The sequence below is a fragment of the Pristis pectinata genome, chromosome 20, assembly GCF_009764475.1.
Source record: "Pristis pectinata isolate sPriPec2 chromosome 20, sPriPec2.1.pri, whole genome shotgun sequence".
Lineage (NCBI taxonomy): Eukaryota > Metazoa > Chordata > Chondrichthyes > Rhinopristiformes > Pristidae > Pristis > Pristis pectinata.
The window spans coordinates 1,910,493-1,937,657 of record NC_067424.1 but is presented as its reverse complement, the minus strand read 5'-3'; the positions used below and the strand labels follow the sequence as shown (position 1 = coordinate 1,937,657).

Here is a 27,165-nt window from a genome sequence, read left to right as displayed (position 1 = left end):
TTCCCTTCATATTCCCTCTGTCTCCGACCTCTACATTTGTTTAAAACCTCTTACACCTGCCCATTCTGATGAGAATTGATCAGTCATGATGGTCAGCGTAGATGTGTTCATGTTCAAGTTTACTGCTGTAGGCACACACACATCCACTGTGAAAATCAGCTCTTTGCAGCAGCAGCACAGTACGTTACAGACATGTCACGATGGGCCAAAGGGCCCGTTTCGCTGCTGCATCCCTGTGACTCTCTGAGGTCATCGACCTGAACCATTACCTGTGGTTCTCCCTGTACGGGTGCAACTCTGGGAACTTACTGGGCGATATTTGTTCCATTTAATTCAGTCCCCTCCTTCTACTTGCTGTTTCATTTCGTGCTGACTTTCAGTCCCCAGATATTGCACTGGAACATTCCGTAGAATGAGGAACCTTAACCTGCTCCTGCCTCAACTCTTGTGACTGGACTCCACTGACACCTGAAGATGCAGGGCTGGTCCAACCTCCCATCGTCAATATCCCGTCAATATCCCTTCAACATCGTCAATATCCCGTCAGTCACCAGGCAAGTCGTCCATCAGTTAATTCTGGTTCTAGTTTACATCTAAAGATATGCAAATCTGTTTCATTTGCATAAATATGATTTTTATTTAATCTTCACTGTCATTAAAGTCTTACACAGTTAGTATTCAGCCAAAAGCTCAAGGTCAGCCTTCGTGAGCTGGTGGGTTACTTCAGTAACCGCTGGGGACTGGTGACGAGAGGAGGGGGAATGATGCTTACTACGTCACATGAGGAGGCCATTTGGCCCACAAGTCCATGCCAGCTCCCAGCAGAGCAGTAGTGTCATTCTCCCCGCCTTTATGTCTGCATCGTTGAATTATTCCACTGAAGTGGGTCTGTGCAAATAGAAGCTACCCTTTCCGCTCGGAACAGTGAATGATCTTTAATGAATGAGCGAGGGCAGAGACCATCAAACACAACGTACCTCTGGTGGATGCATTAAAACAAATATTTAAGCCTGATTTATGCAAAAACCTTCAACTACATGGCTCCTCTGTAACATTATATCCTGCATTCTGTTATTGCTTTTCCCTTGTACTACCTTAGGAGTACAAGGTAAAGGGGCTATCTCTGATGGGGCATCTTGGTCAGCATGGACCAGTTGGGCCAAAGGGCCTGTTTCCCTATTGTATAACTATGAATTCTACTTTGATGCACTGAGGAGATGATCTGTATGGATGGAATGCAAAACAAAGTTTGTCACTGTACCTCAGTACATGTGACAATAATAAACCAATTCCAGTCCTAAGAGCCAGAGGCTTCCCAGCACAGGAGATACAAGGGAATCTTCGAGATCTGATGACATAACACGAACACGCAGGCAAATCTAAGCTGCTTCTGGTTACACTTCCTGCAAAATGCTGGTACAGATTTGTCAGCCAATACTGAGTGTGTGGTTTGGGCATGAGGCAAGGAGGATATCCTGGCCAACTCTCCATCTGTTTGGTTCCAGTTGCTAAGACAAAAAGAGGCTGAGCAATATCAGTGGAAGTGAGAAGGAAAAGCTGAGGGAGGTTTTGAACACCTACAGGGGGAGTGCCGTAGTTTGCTACTGTTGAGATGTTCATTCTGGGCCAGGTCTGTCTCCCTCACAGTTCCCAAAGCAACAGGACACAGGGCTGAAAGGCACAATATGTCCCCAGTCAACATTTTCATATTTCCTTACAACACACGAGGCCATTCAGCCTATCGAGTCTATACTGGTGACACCACCAAATCAATTCACCCACATATTTCACTGTAACATACCTGCGAACCCCCCCCACCCCCAACATTCCTACTGAACCACATGAGGGGAATTTACAGCAGCTAGTTAACAACCAACATGTGGGAGGAAACCAGAGCACCCAGGGGAACCTGTGCAGTCACAGGGAGAACGTGCAAACTCCACACAAGCAGCACTCCTGCACTCCGGACTGACCCTGGGTGGCTGGGGCTGGGAGGCAGCAGCACTACCTACTGTGACAAGGTGCCACCTGGTTTTACAAGGTTCTTTTAACTCGTGGCTATTTCTCAGTCCAGGAGTTTGCTGATGGTAGATGGCTCCACTGGAAAGATGGATTCACACAGACAATGAGTTTACAATGGTGATGGTTCTTAATTATGTAATTAATGAAACCAAATAAAAATATTTATTGGAGAATCAAAATACAACTTTGGCTAACCATTCACAAACATTGCTCGTCTTCAGGAATGCCAGCTTGTGCTAAGCCAATTGTCCACGCACACACAGCCTTGTAAATGATCCTTCCTGTTTCCACCCAACTCACCAAGACCCAGCGAAGGAGGGAAGAGCAAGCATTTAGTAATGTGTTCGCCCAGGCAGCGTCCAAAGGTGTGCCCCTGCCTGATGAAGAGGAAGGTTTCAGTGTGACAGGAGCTAATGTCAATTGAAAATCATGTATTCCTTTCACTCCTGAGAACACGTGGCTCCCATCTTGCACAGAACCCTTTATGTCTGTGATTCCCCGGATAATCTACATGCTCTGTTTGTTACTCTCCAGCTGTGGAAAGTATTTGTATTTACATCTGTGATTCATTTCCTCATCCAGATATCTGCATCTTGGAGCCTTGCTCTTCAATGATCCAATAATCCTCTGGTCTGGGATGCTGCTAAATAGTAATTGCCTGGGATTTGAGAGATTCGTTCTGCTCCTGTTGACAAATTCCTCAGCATATTCTTATTCCACACGCAACTTTTGTCTCTGAAGTGCACGCAAAACTAATCTTTGCTGCAAGAGTTTAACTTTATGAATAAACAGAAAGAAGAGCATTACAAAGGATAAATAGATAACGACCATTGTGCTGCCCAAGTGGCCACCAGCACAGAGCGTGGAGACGAACAAAGAGGAGGCCGGAATGTTTGTTCCGTTCCCTTGACGATGTTCCATTTTGGATTGTAACCGCTGAAAGAATGTCAAACAAAAATATAAGGACCTCCTTTTAAACAGTGAAGTAGTCATCAGGACAAAGAATTCCAACCCAAACTAACATTTTATAAAACTTTTTAAATAGCGCTCCGATTTTTATTTTCGGATAATGATCTCTCAGTTTCCTGCTTTAACAGTCAATGAGATTCTTAGGTTAAAGGAAATTAGTGGAGACTTCTAGTGTGAAAGATAAACAGCTTCATTTACAACACCAGAATTACATTTTACACATTCCAACAGATATTGTGAACTTTGTAACCTTCACTTGGTTGGGTGAGATATGTACAACCCACTTCATTCCCACCTCAGAGTGAAATACTCCCGCACGTGCAGTGTCGCCCTCAGGCAGTCCCTCAGGGTTGAAGGCGACCTGTGCCTATCCCTGTTCTGTTGGTTCTGAGATAACTAATGAGGCCAACTAGGGATCCCAGGAGGGGCAGAGTACCTGATGGGATGGCAGGCTAGTTTGTTGTTCTGCACTCCTTCCTCCATTTACATGTGATGCCCAGGTGCCAATCTCAGATACCCAATGCAGTCGCTGTTCTCTGGATGCTGCACCTCATGTCCGAGTGACTCCTAGGAGGCCCAGACCCAAGGTCCGTGAAGCTATTACACATCGTCAAGGAAGCTGAGGTCACCCTTGAAGTCTCCTCCAGGAAGGTGCTTGCTGTGACAGGCTTCAGATAAGGCACCAGTCTTGGGACTCTGCTGCAGAGCACATGGAGGTGGCCCACTGACTGCACCTGGTTGTGGGAGATCAAAGCCTCTGCTGTGTCTCGGCGAGAGGACACAGGTGGTGGGTTGCTTATTTGGACAATTTGTGGAATCAGCAGCGAGTGTGAGAGTGCCTCTCTCTCTCTCAGGTTCAACTCTAGTTAGGTCACTAGGTATAACTCTGCTCAGCACATTGGCGGAGAGGTACAGTTTGCTGGGGAGGGTACAGAGTTACCAGGACTGGAAAATTTGGAGAGGTTTGGGCTGTTTTCTTTAGAGTAAAGAGGATGAGGGGAGAACAACATGTACAAAATTGAGGGGCCTACATGGAGCAAATAGGTAAGTCCCATTTCATTTAGAGGGGTCAAAAACCAGGAGGTAGAGATTTAAAATAATTGATAGAATGGTTAGGGGAGAGGTGGGGAAAGTGTTGCCCCAGCTGGAAGGGTCGGGGGACAGAAACCCTTCCAGTGAACCTGTACTTGAAGAGGTCTGAGCTGCAGGGAGACAGACCCAGTGCTGGTGAGCTGTGCCACAATGGGCCTCCTGTGTCTATTCTGTTCAGTGATTGTTGAGTGCTCCCAGGAGAGTGGGGATCACTCCTACTTGTAGACCCTGAGCTTGGAGGTGGGTTTACAGTCTTGGTTTTACATGCAGGTGGCCGGAGGCTGTGCCTGCACACAGGAGGTGGGTTCGATTACACCCACTGGTGCCCATTCTACACTAAAGAGCACAGGAGACCCAGAAACTCAGACAACTACAAAATGCAGATGTACAGCAGACAGCTCCACCCAGACACACAAGCATCCAGTTTACAGTGTTCCTCACAATACCAAGACCCAAGTACTGCCCAGCCAATGAAACAGCATCACAATTTGGGGATAACTGTGCCATCATTAGCTGTGGCTGTTCTTGCACAGAAAGCATGATGTGGCCAGCAGTTGTGCAAGTGGTTGGACCTGTCCAGTGTCACAGCACACTACAGTAACAAAAGGTTACAGCAGGTACTTCCCTTCACTACTTTCATATTTATTTCAGTATTAACCAATAATTAGCTGACAAAATCCTTCTCAAAACAAGGTAAAGGATTTTTTCCAGTTCAAAGTCCTCTTCACCACCACTCACCCAACCATCTCCCCCAACAAAGTGCCCCGTGTTATTTATATCAAACATGTACAGATGAAAGGTAAAGGAATTTGAAGTATTCCAATTTTATTTCAGAACGTAACCTTTTCATCGTAGTTATTGCAATTCTAGGGAAGGTTTGAAAACATTACCGGTTGTGAGCTCCTTAAATGGAAGTCACTAGATTAATGGCAATGGCTGAGGGAGAGACTGGGTTTTGTTATTTACAGATTGGTTACTGTGCCCTTTCCCCTGCCTTTCTGTAAATATTGATCCTGGATTAAAGTTTAAACAAGTTTTACTGGCATGTTATGGGAAAAAGTTTCATTGAAGACATTCACCCCAATTCCTTCTGAAAACATAATGGTTACTGAAAGAGACCATGTGGTGATCAATCATCTGCTGACTATTAAACACAACAGAAGAGGAACAGACACTCATATCTACATAGATCCCACACAACACAAGCTCTGCAAGAGTTAACATTTCATTTCCCCTTTCACCAGTGGCTGTTGGCAGACATGTTCCTCAAAGTGAGGTGTACAGACAAGTTGAGGGTCAGAATGGTTACAGCACAAATGGAGGCCATTTGGCCAGTCAATTCTGTACTAGCCCTAGTACAAGCAATCCAGCTGGTCCCACTGCCCACAGTACAGAAGATCCTTTCCTTTCAGATACCTATCCAGCTCTGTTGAAGACTACAACAGAACCCAGCTCCATCCCTCCCCTTGAACTGCATCAAAGGACCCAGCTACTCACTGCACAAGTTTACACCAATCACTTCTGGTTCTTTTGCCAATCACCTTCAATTTGCTCCCAAATTCTCAACCCCCTCCTCCAATAGGAACAGTTTCTCAGCATCTGTCCTCTCGACCCCAAGGTTAAATACCACAACTTACTTCATGAGCATCAGGTGGACTGGATTGGCCTCAGGACCCCTGGAACTGGCCTGAGCTCCTGTGTGCAGTGGGGTGGACATGACATCAGCAGCACCCATGTTCTCAGTGGACTGAGGGAGCTCACAACTGTGGTGTCAAGTGTCCAGCAGAACCACATTTCAGGAGATGTACAACCCATGGCTGGAATTTGCTTCACACACAAGTACTGATGAATTTCAGCTGCTGGCATTGAACACAGGGGACTAATGAGTTGCATAAACATTGGTGGTGATTTTCTGTGGAACCATTGATTTGGGCTGAAGCTTGCTGGACTTCTGGGTGAGAGATGCAGCCTGGATGTCTGGGATAACTGGAGGTCAGATGTAAATACATCTGCTCCTACTAGACCAACCATTGATCCTAGTGGCAGAGCATCACTATTGTGGAGCTGGTCAGGATAAACCACATACAGCTCACAGCTTCACATGAGAGAGGACTGGTAAACCTATTCACCAGAATAGAGTTGTTGATCCTTGGAAAGGAGTGGCTGGAGTTAAAGGCTTTAGTTATTTCACTTTGTTTGAACTATTCATTAGTACTTTAAACCAGAAAAAAAAGTCAATAATCCATTTGAAGCTTTTAAAATGCATCTGATGATCAGTGAAATTTACCAGGTGTTGAAAGACATTTGATAGCAGGCAAGCTGTTCTGTAGGTTTGGCCTCAAGGTACAGAGGTCACACCCAGAGACCATCTCTCAACAGAGTCCCCTCCACTTGACAGGATGCCCCTAGTGTCCAGGGGCTCAGCACCTCTGGACAAGTACCAGGTACAGATGGCTACTGAGACCAAGCAATGGTCCATGCCCAGAACAAAATCAGCCCAGAGATGGTTTCCCAGCCTGCACGCAAGCCAAGCCCACTTTCCCACCAGTGATGAGCATGCAGGTTTCCAAATGCAAGTTGCCTGTAGGTTAAAAATGGGAGCAAAGGTCTTGCCTTGGATGGGCAATGAGATGGTGCCGGGTTAGTTGCTGCCTTATTGTTCATGGATTCCAGCTCTGTTCTTGTTTAACGGTAACCTTCAGTATTTACATTACTCACAGCCAAATACACAAGGAAACACTGGAAGGGAAAATCAAATTTAAAAAGGTTCTGACACCTTTAACATAGGGGGGAGCAAAGGAAAAAGATGGGAGGCAATTAATTTTTTAAAAAATTATTATGGGAGTAGGGAAAGATTAGTCCCACTGTCGGGCAGTCTGAGAGCAGACCAATGTTTAAGAATTGGAGTGTAGGTTTTCGGAGTTTATCCACACCGCCCATTTATTGTCTTTGCCTTCTCTCCTCACACTTGGGGATTAAATTCTATTACTAATTTTCTGTCTAACTGACCAGATCTACATCCTCCTGTCTAAAGTGTTCCTTCTCACTCTCAACCTCCCAGCCAATGTTTGTATCATCATCTGCAAACCCCTTATCGTGCCCAAGTCCCAATCGTTAATATTACAAAGAACAAGAAACTAATTACTGAATCCTGTGAGACTCCACTGGTAAAATAGTAATTTCTCCAAGTCTGTTCAAGTAATACAGTGGAACAGAGCACCGACAGATAGTTTAACTTTATATGGTCCTAAGCAACCTTTACCCAACAGAATTGTGGCTTGGTGAAACTCCTCAATCTCAGCTGAGATATTGTATAAACAAAACTCACATGATATTAGTTTACCTAAAAATAAACGACTTGCACTGCTACCCATTGTTTCATTCTGAGCAAACTCTGATCTCCTGGAGTCTGGTGTTAGAGAACCCTGCTACATTGACAAGTGACCTAGGCTTGGTGGTGAGGTTCCCCTGAGGTGCAGTGGATCAGCTAACCACCAAACTCACCTTGTGGGTTGGAGTAGAAGTGTTAAGCCCCAGCAGAGCAGATTTAGTGACCTCTTGTAAATATCACACCTCAGTTTAACCTGCGGCTGGGTACTCCAATCAGCCATTCTAACTTCAATCAAATTTATTTTCAGGATCTGGGCATTGCTGGCAAGGCCAGCATCTATTGCCCTTGAGAAAGTGGTGGGGAACCATCTTCTTGAACAGAGTCCTTCTGGTGAAGGTGCTCCCACAGGGCTGTTGGGGAGGCAGTTCCAGGATTCAGACCCAGTAACAGTGAAGGAACAGTAATACATTTCCAAGTCAGGACAGTGCACAGCTGGTAGGGGGAATCTATAGGTCATGGTCTCCATACACTTACTGCCCTTTCCCTTCTTAATGAGAGGCCTGGGGTTTGGGAGTGCTGTCGAGAGTGCAGGTAAATGCACTGTAAATGGTGCACACAGCAGCCACTATGTGTCAGTGGTCGAGCGAGTGACTGTTCAGGGTGGTAGGCAGGGAGCCAGCTGAGTAGCTGCTTTGTCCAGGATGGCATTGAGCTCTGTGGGAGACACTGGAACTTCATTCATCCAGGCAGGTGGAGAACATTCCATCTCACTCCCAACTTGTAGGTGTGAACAGCAAGTCACTTACCTGAGGATACCAGCTCCAGATCTGCTCTGGATATTGCTTTTCATCAATATTTTCTAATCCTTCCCCATTGCAAAATTCTGATTAAAATTTAAGCCAACTCTTCCACACTCAGTTGACCACTCCCCCCACCAGCCTGTTATCACATGACCAATCTACTCTCCGGGAACACTCCACCCACAGAGATGTAGAGTGTGCAGTGACAACATGGACAGGTGATGCATGCTGGCTCTGGCTGTTGAACAGGTAATACAGCTTTCAGAGCTCCCTCTGGTTAGGCAGTGTAGTCAGTTTGGTTAATTATTCATTCAGGGATCAAAACAACATGTACTTGCCCAGGGAAAACAACACCAACAAATGAAATTACATCAATGTACAACAGAAACATGGCTCATCAAGAACAGAAACTAGAACGAGGAATAATGAGGGAACACACAAGGTGCTGGAGGAACTCAGTGGGTCAGGCAGCATCCATGGAGGGAAATGCACAGTTGACATTTCAGGTCAAGACCCTTCATCCAGTTCAGACCCAAAACATCGACTTCTGAGTTCCTCCAGCACCTTGTGTGTTGCTTCATATTCTGACATCTGTTGTGTTTCAATAAAAAGGGAAGGCTTCCATGGCAGCTGGGTTCAGAGAGCAGGGAAGGGAAGGTGGGGAAGCTACAGCAACCATTTCATTCAGTCTCTAATCTTGATACAGTTCGACAGCAGATCAACATACCATCGGAAAAAGTTTATTAGCAATATAAACGTGATCTAAATCAATGAGCAGTTTTAAAATATACTTGAGTTTAACACAAGCTCCAGGTTGTTTTGTGACCAAACTTAACATCTGTGGTGGGAATAATTCTCAATACAACTGAACAAGAACGATGAGGAAGTTTCATTATACACCAAGTTTGACATTTATAAGAGTCACTGACTAGAATCAGAGCCAACTTAAATAGGTTTGTTGTGGCATGGCATTAAATAAAACATTGTAAAATGAAGCTGGTAACATCACAATATGGGTTTAGCTTAAATTCCTTTCACAAGATACCAATGTGTATGAACAGCTGTTTAATTCAGTGTTATATTTTTAAAGTATAATTAAAAATATTTTCAATAACAAATTCTGATGAATGATCTTCTACCTGAAATTTTAATGTTTCTCTTCTCACTTTTGCTGCCTGACCTGCTGAGTACTTCCAGAATTTTCCACCATCAGTTTAAGAGAATTCCTTTGGAAGCATTGCTATTGCAAGTTCAGACAGGAGACTTGTCAGGACAACAGATTCACTCCCAATAACATCATGGTTGGACAAGATGAAGAACCTCCAGGCAGTGACTGACCATTCACAGCTCCCACAGGTGTGATGGGATGGGCCAATGAGGCAGACGTGACTTTTATTGTGCACCAGGCATGTGGCACCAACCTCTCAAACCAAGCAAGGTTAATCAGCGAGTAATGTACCAAAATGGCACTCCAGCAGCAGTATATTTAATTAAATCCAAGAAAAATTAAACTGACGTTTCACATCAGTATCATAACCCATTCTGCAGCCAATCCCATGCTAGAGGTTTCCCAAAGTTCATTATGGCTTTTGCAGTGTGGCAGTTGCACAAGTTTCCTCCAAGCACATTAACCGAATTGCCTTAATGTTGTAGGTACATATCAAGTCTATGAAATACCTGCCATTCCCCAAGGCATTCTTCTACTCTTTCAGAAGACCAAGTTTTCTCAAAGCCTCTTTGTGGTCCTTACTGGTTGGGCCATGTGGCAACACTTGCACGTTAATTCCCTTGGGCGGTGATTTGTGAGGTTTGGCTGAGATGTGACGTATTTTTATCGGGAAAAATTTCCCAGCTGGTTTCTCAGGCAGCAATTGTTCCACAGGAGTTCCATGCCTGGCAGACAGATCTGCCTCTGAGCAGATCGACATGGGCCTTGGCTTAGACTGCTTGTTCAGTCCAGCAGCATCAGTGATGGAAGTGTTTGGAACCAGGCCGGAGTGTGAGGCCAGCTGGATGTTGTCACCAGAAGAACCAAACCGCCTCAGGCTGTTAGCTTTACTAGAGCCCAGTGGCCAGGGCGGCAAGCTGACATTTCTCACGTGGCCTTCATTTAAATTTATGGATCTTTTGACACTCGGCAACGTCTTGCTGGTGCCGGCATTAAGGGCGATGTTGGCTGCCGTGTAGTGAGAGGTGGGTGGAACGTTCTCACCAGGGACACTAAACCTCTTCAAGCTGCTTGATTTTGTGGCTGGAAGCTGCCACTGAAGCTTGTCTGCATCACCAGGAGCCACGCGCACTGGTTTATCAGTAGCGATGCTTACGTCAGGACCAGCAGCACTGGCAACTGAATGGTTAGCATCAACACCTGGACCTTTGGGGCCACGAAACCTGTCCTGCTGCACCTCCCCTTCAGGGTGGTTGGTTCTCTTCTCACTGCCTCCTGTGCCCAGCTGACTATTGGATGCTTTCAGGGTATCTGAACTGTTCCTCCTCACCCTGTCCGTCTGTGACAACAATCCCAGCTTGGCCAAAGCTTCCATCCGGACTTGTTGTGCCTCTCCCTCACTGCTGCCTTCCTTGGATGCCCCATTGCTTCGCAGACCATCTTTTGATGCCTTAAAGATACTCTGGGGATGTGACACAAGGTCAAGGTTCTTGTGGGAGCTTCTTAAGATGATGTTGGGGGGCAGTTTCCCAGGTTTAGGAGCAGTGGGAGGGCCCAACTTTACCTTCTCATCCTTGGATTCCACCAACAGATCAGCTGGTGTAGTGAGAGATCTGTGTCTTGTTTCTCCAGTGCTGGATTCTGAACTAACACTCTCACTGCTGGGCTTCAAGTCATACTTGGGAAGAGTATTTGATCCAGATTTCATCTGCACCACCTGCGGGGATGGGGAATCAATGCTATCCTTGCTGAGCGGTGAAACTGCCCGTGGGAATTTTCCAGCAGGTTCTGTTCAAGAACAAAGAATGTTAGAAATGCCCCAATAATTGCAGATTGGGAACTGAAATTCAACTCAGCAATTCATCTAAAGTACAAACCCCCGATGCAACTGCTTTAAAGTAATAACCATTTCAAACATCAATTAAAGTTCTGACAACACTTTGGATGGTTAATCATGTACATTCTATCAAATGATTCAGTAAGATAACATCCAGATAAAAGAACCAGGAAGTTATACAATCACCCACAGGTAAGAGTACAGCCCTCTGTAAGCAACATTACAGCAGAGTTCAGTCGACAAAGGGAGCTGCAGCCAATGCTGAAAAATCTGTTGTTTTAAATATTCTGAATATTTTTGATCATTGCTTCAGACACCAGAGTACTGATGACTTCCTGCATCATTTAGACAAACAAACATCGGGAGCAACAAACAAAATGATTCCTTATTTCAAACACTTTTGATTTGCCCAATTTATTAATTCATCCATTTTCTATAATACTACTTGGGGTACTCTCATTTACCATTGCAGCTGAGGTACTTTATTACAATTCATACTTTTGCTTTGAAAGTACTAATTAGTGAAACATTACTCTACAAATTGACTTGTAATAATTGAATCTTTAGAAGCACAAAGTAGTATCAGCAAAAGTGACCACATCTGGATGAGGAGCCACTAAATGAAAGTGTTGGTCAATCGTGTATTGGGCTTGGGGAGAAAGTGTCGGAATGGGTCACTGAGAAATTACACAGTTATTATACAGGCATGCCACTTCCCTTTGTATCAAGGAGGTTCGCAGTTTCTGAAGGTACTGAAGCAATAAAACACCCTGCTGTATTCTCCAGTTCACGGGTAATTACAGCAGGAAAACTCTGCAATACTCAATGTTACCTTGTGGCCAAGCAACCCAAAACTGGCCATGAACCCACTGCCTCCACATACCAGGTCTCACACTTATCCAGTGGAGCAATTTACAAAAGAGCTCTTGAGTTAAGAATCTCAGGGCAAAGTCTTACCTGCAGTTGGGAAATGTGGGTTTTCAGGGTGAGGTGGGGAGAGTTTCTCTGACTGGTTCCCATTTTCAGTTGACACTGTTTCACTTTGTTCTAATTCTTCAATATTCAAGGAATCAATTGTCTCTTCAAGAAACATTAAGCATTCCTTCTCTTCCACTGAAAGGTAGTTCCAAGACTCATCACTCTGAAAGAAAATGCAGATCTTTAGCTCATTGTTCTGAGCCAAAGAATTCAAAATTCACCCAGAAGGGTGATTGCTTGGGTTTGAAATTTGCAAGCCATGGATCAGAAGTACTAGCCCACCCTGGCCATACTGGGTCAACATACAACTTCCACAGCAAGAGAAGAAACCAGTGACCTCTGCTTAACACGGCAACCTCCACATTACTTGCCTGAGCCATAAGTCAGTTTTAAGTACTCCCCCTCAACACAAAAGTCGAGCAGAACTCCAATTTGTCCTTTGCTGTCCAAATGAAACTCCAATCCCCATCTGCTCTTTATCCCACTGCCCTCAAACAAGATTACAGAGGAATGCCTCACTCCCCTCTTCTGAGCCATGCCTGATTTAACACCAGCCAGCAACACCAAGCCCACCCATCCTACTGATAAGCACAGGAATATGCCCACACAACAGAAGAAAATGGGTAGAACTCTACTCATACAGATAACATTCACAGAATAGCACAGCATGCCAGGAGGCCACTTAGTCCATCAAGTGTGCACTGGCCCTTTTGAAGAGAGATGCAATCAGCTCCAGTACCTCATGCCCTGCAGCTCCCTTTCCTCCAAGGACTGATCCAATCCCCTTCTGAAGGCTTCTACAGAATGTGCTTCCATCCCTCTCTCAGACAGTGCAATCAACCTCTCGCCTTGACTGAACATTACCAGTGCCACCATCTCGTGGACCAGAGAACTTTAGCAATACACCGTCTGGACACAGTATATGCCAAGGAGAAGTGACTGAGTAATTGAGGCTGAGCCCTTGTGAAGGAAGGTTAGGTCTCAGTTTAACAACTCATGGAAAAAACACAGCATACCCAACAATGCAGCAGTGCAACCGCACTGCAGTGGGAGCATTGCCTGGATGATGTGGTCAAACCTCTAGAGTTGGACTTGCCTCCATGACCTGTCCAAAGCAAGAGCCATGGTGAAAGTCTCATTCTCATTTCTAGGCTAAACAAAGCATTTTGACAGACAACTGGGTCAACAGAAGCAGAAGTACAAGCATCAACAACATCTGACCCACAAATATCCAATGATGTTCTACAGAGGCATCATCCAACGGGGGTGGAGCCTGTGAGGACAGATCAGAAATATACAACGCTGCACTTGGGCTGTGCTCATTCAGCTCAACAGTCCAAGTGACCAATGAAGTAACAAGGCCCTGAATTCAGAATATTGAATATTCCATGATCAATGTCTTGTTTCTCCTTAAACTTCCCACAAACATTACTATTTATAGAACTCGTACATGACAGTATGGATTTATTCCAGAAACTCAAGCCACCAACACTAGGAAACCCTTCACAAGGACTTGAATTGTCACTAAGGTGTACAGACTACTGGACAGCAGCCACAGGAAAACAGCATCTCTCCTAAAGGAGAAATGGGCGTCACAGAAATTGGACAACTTTCACAAATTAATCTCTTTCCTGAATAGTGACAAAGAAAGTTGATGTGCAAGCCTGGGATTCCAGTCAAAGTTAAGGCAATTAGTTTCACAAGTACAGAAGCAAGTCCACAGCTCCCTGAAAATGTCAACACAAGTAGACAGGGTGGTAAAGGCAGCCTACGGCATGCTGGCCTTCATCAGTCGGGGTATTAAGTGTAAAAGTCAGGAAGTCACATTGCACTTGGTGAGGCCACATTCAGAGTACTGTGTGCAGTTCTGGTCTCCATATTACAGAATGTGGAGGTTTGGAGAGGGTACTGAAGAGGTTCACCAGGATGCTGCCTGGATTGAAGAGGATGAGCTACAAGGAGAGGTTGGACAAGCTTGGACAGTTCTCTTTAGAGTGTCAGAGGCTGAGGGGAGACCTGATTGATGTATATAAAATTATGAGAAGCACAGATAGGGTGGATAGTCAGACTTTGTCCCAGGGTGGAAACGTGGGTGCCTGGAACTGGCTAGTGGAGGTGCTGGAAACCAATATGATAGAGGTGTTTAACAGGCAGTTAGACATGAATATGGAGGGAATGGATATGGACCATGTGCAGGCAGATGGGATGAGTTTAAATTGGCATCATGGTCAGCACAGACATGGTGGGCCAAGGGCCTGTTCCTTTGCTGTACGTTTGTTTTTTTTAGAATCAGGTCTATTATCACTGACTTGTATGATGTGAAATGTGTTGTTTTGCGGCATCAGTACAGTGCAAAGGCAAAGTTACTATACATTACAAAGACAAATAATGAGGTAGTGTTTATGGACCATTCAGAAATCTGATGGTGGAGGGGAAGAAGCTGTTCCTGAATCGTTGTGTGGGTCTTCAGGCCCCTGTACCTCCTCCCCGATGGTAGTAACGAGAAGAGGGCATGTCTCTATTCCATTCCATTGCAGATTTGTAATGGGAGTATTACAAAGTTTATTATTCCTCATACAACACCACCAGTAACACCAACTGAACATGTATTTCACCTGACACCTTTCTGCCCAAGGTGTCAGGTGAAATACAAAAATCACCACTCACAGCACATTTCAGAACATCTCAACAGTGCTTTACAGCCAAAGTACTTTTGTAGTGTTCTCACTGCTGTAGTGTAGAAACAGTAATTTGTACACAGCAAGCTCTCCCAGTTAGCAATGTAATACTGCTCAGATAGTCTGCCTTTAGTGATGTTGAGGGACAAACACTGGCTGGGATGCTTGAGAAACAAAGGACTGCAGACGCTGGAATCTAGATGAAAAACACAATGATGCTGGAGGAACTCAGCAGGCCAGGCAGCATCCGTGGAGAAAAGCAGGCGGTCAACGTTTTGGGTCAGGATCCTTCTTCAGGACTGAAGATAGGCAAAGGGGAAGCCCAGTATATAGGAGGGAAAAGCAGAGTGGTGATAGGTGGACAAATGAGGGGAGGTGGGGTGGGCACAGGGTGGTGATAGGTAGATGCAGGTAAGAGATAGTGTTGGGCAGGTGTGGGGGAGAAAGGGAGAGCAGATCCATTGGGGGATGGACACGTACATGTACATGTACACACATTTAACAGTAATGAGACAATTCATTTTTACATAAAATATTTTTTAATCTCAAGTCAGAGCTAAAACAGAGTTGCTCCTTGACCAGCCACTGCTGTTTTATTGCCCTGTTCTGTGCCATCTAGGAATTAAAGTCTCTCCCACACCAGGAGTGTACACTGCTCCGTAGTTGACAAACTGCTCAGTCTTCTGAAAGCCAACGTTAGCACATCAACCACTTACTTCCTTAAAGGCTATCCTCCATCAACCCTGTGTGAGACAGCAACTCCCACTGCTCTTCTGATGACACCTTCCTATGCAACACCTGCCTCTTCACCTCTTCCTTTCCCACTATCCAGAACTCCTTCCAAGTGAAGCAGGAACTCATTTGTACCATTTGCATTTCCGTGTTCAGTACTTGCAATGTGGTCACCTCCACGCTGGGGAAACCGAGGAGATCGATTGGCTGCTCAGCAGACCCCCTGTTCCATCCCAGAGGGCAAGCTTCCAGATGCCAATCGCTTTAACTCTCCATCCCACACTGACCTCTGCCTTACATCTCGTACATTGAAAGCTCAAAGAATAGCACATCATCTTCCAACTGGACACGTTACAGCCCTCGGGATTCACCGATCTCAACAACTTTCCAGAATCCTTCAGCAATTTCTCCCACCAGAGGAAACAGCTCCCAGGAATCTTACTTTCATGGGATCCTTTCATTCATTTGATCCACAGCAAGCACAGGCCAAGTCTACTGAATCACTCCAAGGATAGACCCTCCACCCAAAATCAATCTGACCCTTCCCTGCATTGCCTTCAAGCAGATCCTTCCCTCCAACTGTACACGGTATTCTTTCCTGTACTTTGTACCACAGCACATGGCCATTCAGCCCAGCAGGTTCATCCCAGCTCTGGACGGAGAAATTCATTGGCTGCTCCATGGATCACATACAAATACTGAATTTCAATTCTTCCAGAATTATATCTTGACGAATCCCCAAAACAATGAACTCGATACTGATAAAGTTCATGAGAAGTTAACTTTAGTGAGAATTAAACAGTACTGAAGAGAAAGTCCAATTGCCTTGCAATTAGAAGGTTTGATTACAGAGATGGGGACCGGCAGAAGGATACAGGAATTGGCAAGATTCAATTATAAAGTGGTAACGGTTACTACCAGTAACCGCACATCTGACCTTTATAAAGAGGGGTTTACTCTTTCATTTCAACTCTTCGATAGGAACTGGGGTTGGCCAGTCTTACAAGCCTATCCCACCATTCATGGTGGACCTGCAGTTTAATTCCACCTTGGTTTCGCATCCCTTACCACTCTTGTATGCTGAAAATCTAATCAATTTTGAAGTCGGCAAGTATTTTAGCCTCAGTATTTCTGGGAAGTAGCAAAAGTCCAGTGTCGCTTTTTACCAGGTGCATCCTTTAGTCAACCCCAAATGCTGGCCCCATCCAAGGAACAACACCAAATTGTTCAAAGGGACCATCCCTGATTTTGCACTGAAGAAATACCAGCCTAACCAGCAAGTTGTGTTAACAATACCTTAGTGTCTGAAAATATTTAGTTCATTGGGATGCAGCAAGTAACTGGCTGGATCTGGGGCTCCACCCATTGAGAATCACCAGTTGCTATTGTTAACATCAAGATACACGAAGACAAATTTTAAAGTGCGGATAAACATGAAAGTCTGACTCATAACAAGCCTATTTCTTCTGTTTCTTTCTTCTCCTCATTCAGTTATTATTAAACTACATCATCTTGCATCCTCCAGAATACTGTGTGTAAATCAACAGGTACAACGTACTTAGATTGTTTACAAAAGCCAGAAACAATTTGCCTAAAGTAACAATCTTGTCTTGGCTCCGTCAGTGAACACTTTCAACCAGGAATGAGAACCAGCAATTGCTCAAGAATGGTCTTTATTGATTTGGTGTCAGTGACTTTGTTTGTAAAAGGACAGTGGGATAGACAAGTTGTCATCTATTGTTCTACACACAAGGACAACCAACATGCCTAATCGACGCCCCATCCCCAAGTGCTGAGACCCGACCCAGGTTACAACACTGGAAAATGGATTCCACAATATCAGTCAGCATAGACCTTGACGTGAAATGTCCACTGCTCACTCCCCTCCACAGATGCTGCCTGACCCGCTGAGTTCCTCCAGATTCCAGCAGCTGCATCTAGTGTCTGCATAACATCAGAACCTTATTATAATGGGCCAGACTATCCAGCACTCCCCTGGCATCTGATCTCTGCTCAGCCACTCCAGAGAGTAGCCTTCTGCCCCCCAAGGTCCATCCTACATCATCAGTAGGGCTTCACTGTTGCCTTCAGACTCACTGCAGATGGGCTGCTCAAACTGACGTTGTACCTCAGGCAGCTTCTGAAGAGCAACACACCTCAGGAATTAACAGATTAACCAACAGGAGATACCAACTACATCACTGACAGCAGAAGAAACAGGTTCTTCCACATTCTCAGAACAGAAAAATAAAATCTGTGGCAAGAGATCACTGTTCTCCAAAACAAGGCTTCTATTATGAAATGTGGAAGTGCCACCACAGCAAGAAACTGCAGAGAGTTGTGAATGCAGCCTAGTCCATCGTGCAAACCAGCCTCCCCTCTATTGGCTCAGAGAACATAATCAAAGACCCCTCCTGCCCCATTCATTCTCTCTTCGCCCCCCTTCTGTCAGGCAGAAGATACAAAAGCTTGAGAACACGTACCACCAGGCTCAAGGACAGCTTCTATCCCACTGTTATCGGACTCTTGAACAGATTTCTCATACACTAAAGATGAACTCGATCTCCCAATCTGCCTTATCATGGCCCCTGCACTTTATTGCCTACGTGCACTGCACTTACTGTAACTGGAACACTATTCTGCATGCTGCTTTTTGTTTTACAACCTCAGTATACTTATGTATGGAATGATCTGTCTGGAAGGCACACAGACATGTGACAATAAACCAATTACCAATACAGAACCTGATCTTCTGCAAAGTGCAAACTTCAAACGCTGACTCACTGATTTAATGGAGACATGTGAGAGACCGCAGAAGCCAGAAATCTGGAGCAATGAACACAAAATGCTGGCCAACTGTTCATCTCTCCATAGATGCTGCCCGACCTGCTGAGTTCCTCCAGCATTGTGTTCACTGACTTCAAGATCAATTTAGCAAATGCTGCCACCATTCAGCCCACTTCTCCCTGCTAGCTCTTTGACAGAGATCCCACTTAGACCCACTTCCCCCTGCTTGTTTGAACCAAAAACAATATTTGCAGATTTAATAATCTTTGCACCCAGATTGCACCTCCTAGGCATATACAGAGATTAACTGGGGGTCTTGGAGGGAAACAAAAACCGCAGTGGTGCTTTTGAAGTGATTCTTCCTGAAGTCTGGATTCATGACCATGTACAATGATCAGAAAATGACAAATAGTGTGAACATTTATTTATAGAAAATAACTAACTGTAATCCAACACCAAAATCCTAATGTTCCATGCAAACAAGTTCTATTCAGTTCAATGTTCATGAATTCAGAGGCTCAACCTGAAACTCCTGAGTTTGGCCCTTGGTATTGTGTAGGAGTCAGTGAATCTCGAGTTAATTTCACAATGCTCAAAATCTTGTGTCATTGGAACTATAAATATTACCATGCACATTTCCTGTAATGTCCAAGAGTCATTAGTTAACTATTGGGTAACAGACTGGCTTGTGCTTTGTCACATTAATTCAGAACACTGGGTAAAGCTCAGTGGAGAGCATTCTGACTGGTTGCATCACTGCCTGGTACGGAGGCTCCAATGCACAGGATCACAAGAGGCTGCGGAGGGTTGTAGACTCAGCCAGCTTCACCACGGGCACAACCCTCCCCACCATCGAGGACACTTTAAGGGGCAGTGCCCCAAGAGAGTGACATCCATCCCTGAGGACCCTCACCACCCGAGACATGCCCTCTTCTTGCTACCACCATCGGGGAGGAGGTATGGGAGCCTGAAGACCCACACAACGATTCAAAAACAGCTTCTTCCCCTCTGCCATCAGATTTCTGAATGGTCCAAGAACACTACCTAGTTATTTTATGCACTATATATTTCTGTAATTTATAGTGACTGTCTTTGAACTGTACTGTTGCCACAACACAAATTTCATGTCATCCAAGTCAGAGAATCAATCTGATTCTGAATGTTTGCACAGTGATACAGTTGTTAATAATGGCCAAAGTGATGGACCATGCCCCAACTCTAGCCCATGTAGCAATTATCCAAAGTGGGGCAAACAGCATCATAGAAGCACAAGTCATGATAACTACATTTTTGTTTAAGTTCCCAAATCACCCTTAACCACACAGACACAAATACATACATCTTTCATACCTCTGTTTTATTCAAATACACAATGAAAGGCCACTTGAGATTTAACACTGGATGTCAGCAATAGGATTCACAGCACCCTGGTACAAAGAGGAAATAAAACTCCTCTTTTGCATGTTCCAAATCATGTCACTCACTTCCTCTCTGCAAGTCACAGTCCCATTCCCATTCCCCTTTACCACAGCCCTATATAGTCTATCTTAGGGGTCTATCCAAATACCAGTTGAAAACCCAACTGTCTCCACATCATCTGCTGAGTTCAGTTATAAATGAGGTGCCAAATCATTTCATGTGGTGCACATTCTGTAAAAGATAGCAATCTCACTTCATTACCTTGGGAAGTGGGGGGGGGGGGGGGTAGGAAGAGAATGGACATTCAACTTTTTGGGTCAAGACCCTTCACCTGGACTGATGAGGGGTCATTTCATCTGCTCCAGATGAATGGACTCAACCCAAATGTCAACTGTCCATTCCCTTCCACAAATGCTGCCTGACCCGCTGAATTCCTCCAGCATTTTGTTAGAAACAGATAGAAAACCTACAGCACAATTCAGGCCCTTCGGCCCACAAAGCTGTGCCGAACATGTCCCTAGCCTAGAAATTACTAGGCTTACCCATAGCCCTCTATTTTACTCAGCTCCATGTACCTAACTAAGTCTCTTGAAAGACCCTGTCGTATCTGCCTCCACCACCGTTTCCAGTAGCCCATTCCACGCACTCACCACTGAGTAAAAAACTTACCCCTGACATCTCCTCTATACCTACTCCCCAGCACCTTAAACCTATGTCCTCTTGTGGCCACCATTTCAGCCCTGGGGAAAAGCTTCTGACTATCCACCCGATCAATACCTCTCATTGTTGCTCCAGATTCCAGTGTCTGCAGTCTCGTGTCTTCACTTCATTACCTGTTTATCTGTTGTGTTAATTCTACCACGCAATTGCATTAAGAGTCTCCAAGGACACTTTTAAAAAAAAACTCCAGTCCATGAATAACCTTTGTAGAATGGTGCAGCATTGACCAACAGTTTTATTCTGGCACTGAGGAAGGGAGACTTCAATGACATTCATACCAGCTTAAACTCATGATTTATAATTTCCAAATTCAGAATTATCATTTTACTTCAATGACATACAAATAGTAAATAATAGCCCAAGCCTTTCTCCAAAACTGGAAGTGATTTTACATTGAGGAACCAACTTAGTTTCATACTGGTTGGAAACTCACCAGCCCCATCCACACCACAAAGCTGATTACAAAATCTGTGTGGCTGGACTAGGCAGAGGGCACTGCAGGGAAGGGAAGGAGACAGAGACTAGACATCTTAGACTGCCACTCATGGCTAGGCTGCTCTTGCAGACTTCCTAACACCCGGCTCCAGAAGAGTGTTCAAAGCATTCAGGAAATGAATGGCTAGTTATTACTACATCCAAGAACACAGTTCAGCAATACAAGAGGCTTCATTTAAAGTTCAAGAAATCAAGAGTGCAATTAAATCTTCTCAAAAAAATTACTAATTAAATTCAGTGTAAGCCTTCATTAACCAAATACATACTCTAAATTAATCAAAAGCAAAGAAGTTAAATTTCAATCCAACTAATTTAATTACTTCAACACGGAGGATAACTTCTCATTAGCAACTTGCCATTGGCTCAGCAAGCATTCAAAACTTTGTTCAGTCACTGTAACATCCCATAATTATGCTGAAGCAGTCTTTTTACATCATGACATCCACATTCATGCCTCCAGTTTGTCACTAAAAGCACTTTTAAAAACTAATCTACCTTTTAAACTAAATTGTATCCTTTCCATCAAATTGAAAAATCTATCGCAATCTGTTCAGTGAGGTGAACATTCAGTGGATGCATCAGTTGAACATCCCCCACAATTCATCACCATAGTTAATCTGCAAAGCTGCTACCTCTGAACACAAAACACTTACATAATCAGAGCTATGGCTGGTCTCATTGTTGTAGTTCCCAACACTATTGACACCAGCAATGGAATCCATGGGAGATGATCCAGTCCACAGGAAACTTAGGGCATTGCACTAGGACCTCGTTACTGGGCTTGGTTGAAGGATTCGCATTGGGAAAGAGCTACAAAAAAATCCAACGGTGGCTGTAAATCAGAGAAAAGTAATTAACAAACAGGAAAGGAGATCCTATAAATCATTTTGAAATATTATGTTTGGTCACAACCCTCAATAAATTACTGATGGTTTCCTGTAAAAATAAATTGGCATCCACTGAGATACATAACAAACCCAACTTCATCCTGAGTGTGGGCTGAGCAGTCTCATTCCAAGTAACACTGAATTATAACACTGAAGCTCCTGGTGCAGTCTGGGGAAATTAGCACGTGGCACAGCAGGGGAACTGACACATGGGACCCAAGTGAGCAAAATTAACAGTGGTGCATCTTTGCAACCAGCCTGAAGGAATGCAGAACAGACAGCTCGACCCATTACTACACCAGCAAGGTTAGGCATTCAATTCCTGGAACCTGGGAGTCCCTGGCAAGGCTGAGATTTACATCCCATCCCTAAATGCCATTAGACCAACTGCTAGCTGGGCCATCGCAAAATTTAACCACATGAGATTTCTAAATGGCAATAGAAAACCCAAAGATATTTTTTTCCTGACAGTTTAGCAGCCTCGTGCTCTCTGTGAATGTCACAAGCTTTTTATTCCAGATTTAGTTAACAGAATTGAGTTCCCCAGCTGCTATTGTGGGTGGGATGTGAACACACCTCCCACCAAAACCTTGGAAAGGCTCAAATGATTTAAATCTCACATTTGAAACCTCCAGCAATTCAAAATATCACAGGAATCCTACTGCACCGTTGCAACAGATAAGTGCTGGTGCCAAGAAAGTTCACTCAGAATTATTAAAAGTAGCAAAACCCAAAAAAACTCAGTTGTTGGCTAATCATTGACAGTCCCCTCCAAAGATTTCTGAAAGGTCCATGAACACTACCTCATTATTCCTTCCATTTGCACTATTTATTCTTGCAGTTTATTGTAATTTTATGTCTTTGCACTGTACTGCTGCTGGAAAGCAACAAATGTCATGTCATTGAAGTCAGTGATAAATCGAATGCTGATGTAACACAAGTGTCAAGCAATAGCCGTCTATAACGAGAGTCTAAGCATCTACTCCTGACATTCAGCAGCATAAGTACCACCCAGTTCCTCAGGGTCACTAGCACAAGTATCATGGCTACAAGATCAGGTCAGAGACTGGTAGCAAGTGGCTCACCCAGACATCCCAAAGCCTCTCCTCCATCAACAAGGAGGCACAAGTAAGAAGTGTAGGGGAATACCTTTCACTTGGCTGGATAAATGTGGCTCCAACATAATCTCAACAGTTCACTTGATTGGCATCCCATTCACTGCCATAAACATTCTCTCCCTCCACAAAATGCATCATTGCTTTTTCACCAGGCAGCTCCCAAACCCCAGTCTTCAACACCAAGGTGGCCAAGGGCAGCGGGTGCATGGGAACCTGCACCAGGAGGACTGCAGCAGTTTGAGGCTGCTCACCAGCACATCCAGAGTAATCAGGGACAGGTAATAAATGTTGGCCTTCCTGCATTTGCCAAGAAGATCCAAACAAGGATCAACAGTCCTTACTGAGGTTCATGCCAAATAGTTGCGTAATAAGTGGACTCTGCTCTACTAGCAGTTCCCAGGGACACTCTCCGAGACAAGCAAGTAAACATCAAGTGCTTCTGGCACATCATTGACTCTGTGAAAGACATGTTCTGGTCTGCCTGAAACTTGTTGTTCACCCAGCTTAAGGAGATGTCCACAAGGGAATGTTGTCGACCGGCACATTCCAGGGTGCAGGAGCACATACTGAGGGATGAACTGAAGATCCGTGCAACCACTGCAAAGGCTCAGCAGGCAAGGATCACAGTCTAGGGTCCTGCAGCCACTGGGCACTGAGGGGCTGGGTCACAACAGCCTCTCCAACACTTCACGGGAGTATTGTTCAAGTGTCGCTGACCCATTGTAAGAGATGTATTGAACTGATGGTACAACTAATGTACAGAAAGTTGTGTATTTTTTGTACACATTATGAATAAAGTATAATTTTAAAATAAAACTGCAGTCCTTGCCCACGACACCCACATCCTGAAAAGTAATTCTGACAGGTGGGTTTAATTAAATGTGTGGGGATCTTAAATGGCTTCAGAACAGGGGTTTGCAGCACCAAGACTGGCTCAGGTGTGAAGCCTTGTCCATTTCCTCCATGTAATCAACACATTTGGCAGATTCCATTGCACAAAACTGAAGTACCTAAGACACCACCTTTGGATTCCTTTGGTAAACTACACACCTGCAGTTCCAGGTATAGCAGGACGGGAGTGAGCACGCGAGTTACTGGACATTTCTGGATCAGAGATCCAGTGGAGAGTTCAAATCCCAGCCCGAATTCAAATTCTGTTAAATCTAGAACCAAAAAAAAAGTCTTCGTAACCCTGAGACAACCAGATTGTAAAAACAACCTGCCTAACAAAGCCCTCCAGGAAAGGATATCTTGGTATTGGTTTATTATAGTCAGTTGTACCAAGGTACAGTGAAAAACTTGTCTTGTGTACCATTTGTACAGATAAATTCATTACACCATGCAGTGAGGTAGTACAGGTAAAAACAATAACAGAATACAGAGTAAAGTGTCACAGCTACAGGGAAATGCTTATCTGCTGTTCTTACCCAGTCTGGCTTGACAAGAGAGCACTGGAGCCTGGCGACTCATTGCAAGCTGCTCTCTGCAGATCCACTCATTGCTCTGATTATAATCGTACTCTTAAATCCATGTCGCTGAGTTACACTTTATCCTGCATTTTGTTATTGTTTTCCCTTGTACCACCTCAATGCACTTGCTTTGCGTACAGATCATTTCCTTTACAAGGTTTATCACTGTACCTCAGTACATGCAACAATAATAAACCAATTCCAAACTCTAGACATTGGACCAGCTCCTCCGATCAGCAGCAATTGGAGAAGGGCAATCAGTGCCTCCAATGACAGCAACAGCCAATGAACCAAAACATATACTGGTACACCAAGCACTGAAAGCCTCACTGCCATCAGGGGGAGAGTTATGTACTCACTCTCATCACCCTGACTACACCCCACCACCACCACCACCCCCCCCCCCCCCCCAACCAGCTTACGTGGCAACTGGAGGTCCCAGAATTTGGATGAGCTTTACCCCACTTCAAATAGTTTTAAAAGTTATAGTTAACTTCTTCATTGCTGATGCAAAGCAGTGAGAAAAATGCATATTTACAAGATATCAAAGTCAGAACTACCATTTGCAGCACAAATTTTGGCTGCACCAGCTTTGGAACACAGAACAGCACACGAACAGGACCTGCGGTCCACGTCTACACCGACCGTGATGCCAATCACATTTGAGAGACAGGACCTTCCCTGCACAAAACCATGCTAACTATTCCTAGTAAATCGATGATTTTCCAAATGCAAGTTAATCCTGTCCCTAGGAATCGTCTCCAATGATTTCTCTACCACTGATGCAAGGCTACCAGCCGAGAATTTCCTGCTTTGTTCCCCTTTCCCTTCTTAAACAAAGGAAGAACATTGGCTGATCTCCAGCCCTTTGGGACCTCACTTGTGGATAGAGGAGACAAAGATCTCTGTCATGGCCCCAGAAATCTCCTCCTGTGCTTCCCTCAAGTATCCTGGGATAGATCCCATCAGGCCCTGGAGACTTACCTACCTTAATGTTTTCCAAAATACCTAACACCACCTCCTCCTCCTCAATATCAACACGCCCCTCCCAGATCCATGGCTTTCCCCATGGTGAATACCGATGCTCATTAAGAGCCACCCACCCACAAATTCCCTCCCTTGTCGCTGAGTGGACCTTCTCGATCCCTAGCTACCCACTTCCTCCTAACGTACACATAAAATGCCTTGGGACCCTCCCATTTCATGGGCCCTTCACCCCTCCTCCCTACATCCTTCCTATTCTTCAGGGGCCCCATCTGACTCCAGCTTCCCAAGCCTTACCTACACTCCTTTCCTTTTTGACTAAACCTACAAGGTATTTTAAAGATTCAAGCTTATTCCAAGTTCCGTATGAAACACAGGGAGGGGTTCAATCGGGGAAAACTGAAAGGAAAATGTTCAAATGAAGTTTTAATAAAAGATTCAAAAGTATTTGTTTTCAAGTCAAAGAACATCCTAAATGGCTAACAGTGGGTTTTAATCGTGCATTTATTTAAATATATATTAGCAAGGAAAGGAATCCAATTTAAGAAGGGGACCTGCGGGGAACTTTCCACAGAGGGTAATGAGTACATGGAACGAGCTGCTGCGTGAGGCAGGTACAATTACTACGTTTAAAAGACATTTAGACCGGTACTCGGATAGGAAAGGTTTGGAGGGATATGGGCCAAACGCGGGCAAGTGGGACTGGTTCGATAGACACCACGGTCAGCAAGGAGTTGGGCCGATGACCCTAACTTTAAAAAGCCTGAACGTTTACCCAAACCTGATTCAGACCCCGGTAACGCGGGCCAGCGGGAGCCAGGCACGGCAGAGCCCGAACGTCTCTCGGGGAGCCGCCGACTGCTCCCCCCGCCACCACTCCCGACCCCGGCGGGAGCTCAGCAGTCGGACGGCACTCGTGCTGGGGAATGTGCCGGGGAGGCGAGGCGAGGCTCCGCCAGTCACCCCACGCAGACTGCGGGCACTTCAGGTGGGACGGGCACAGGGCGAGCCCACCACACCGCACACCCAAAGCCCCCGCCACAGCCCGCCGTCCCGGCGCCGGCGCGACCCCCACAGATGGACACCGGCCCGCCGGCCGGGAGCGGGTCAAGAGCTCCCAACCCGGGCGGTGCCACGGTCCGTCCGAGCCGCCCCCCTCCCTCATTCCCCGTCCCCCCCCCCCCCCCACCCACCCCTCCCCTCCCTCGCTCCCCTCCCCACCCTCCCCGTCAGTCTGTCATCATCTGTCCCCCTACCCGGCTGCCCGACCACTCTGCCCGTCCCCCCTCCCCTCTCTCCGACCGGGACCCCAACACCAGAGCCCTGGATCAGCGCCGCCCCGAGTGATGCAGCGACCCACCTGCGCAGCCGGACCCCCCCCACACCCCACCCCGGACACTGACCTGCGCAGCCGGACCCCCCCACACCCCACCCCGGACACTGACCTGCGCAGCCGGACCCCCCCACACCCCACCCCGGACACTGACCTGCGCAGCCGGACCCCCACACACCCCACCCCGGACACTGACCTGCGCAGCCGGACCCCCCACACCCCACCCCGGACACTGACCTGCGCAGCCGGACCCCCCACACACCCCACCCCGGACACTGACCTGCGCAGCCGGACCCCCCACACACCCCACCCCGGACACTGACCTGCGCAGCCGGACCCCCCCCAC

At 45.6% G+C, this 27,165-nt stretch overlaps 1 protein-coding gene across 1 annotated transcript; it reads right to left on the bottom strand.

Annotated features, from left to right (window-relative positions):
* Nucleotides 1–8,934: 8,934 nt before the first annotated feature.
* LOC127581011 (specifically androgen-regulated gene protein-like) lies at nt 8,935–26,651 on the bottom strand. Its single transcript, XM_052035070.1, has 3 exons — nt 26,268–26,651; nt 12,177–12,360; nt 8,935–11,170 (listed from the first exon to the last, which is right to left on the bottom strand). The coding sequence occupies exons 1-3, from the start codon at nt 26,649–26,651 to the stop codon at nt 9,915–9,917; spliced, it is 1,824 nt and encodes a 607-aa protein (XP_051891030.1). The 3' UTR covers nt 8,935–9,914.
* Nucleotides 26,652–27,165: the final 514 nt, after the last annotated feature.

Bases quoted from the DNA above. Each gene is read 5' to 3' on its own strand.
- LOC127581011 (XM_052035070.1), bottom strand. From the start codon at position 26,651: ATGAGGGAGGGGGGCGGCTCGGACGGACCGTGGCACCGCCCGGGTTGG. The intron at 12,361-26,267 runs GTTTGGGTAAAC...ATTTTCTTTCAG, and splicing joins GTTACCGGGGTCTGAATCAG to AGTGATGAGTCTTGGAACTA. The intron at 11,171-12,176 runs GTAAGACTTTGC...GTTCTTGAACAG, and splicing joins CCCACATTTCCCAACTGCAG to AACCTGCTGGAAAATTCCCA.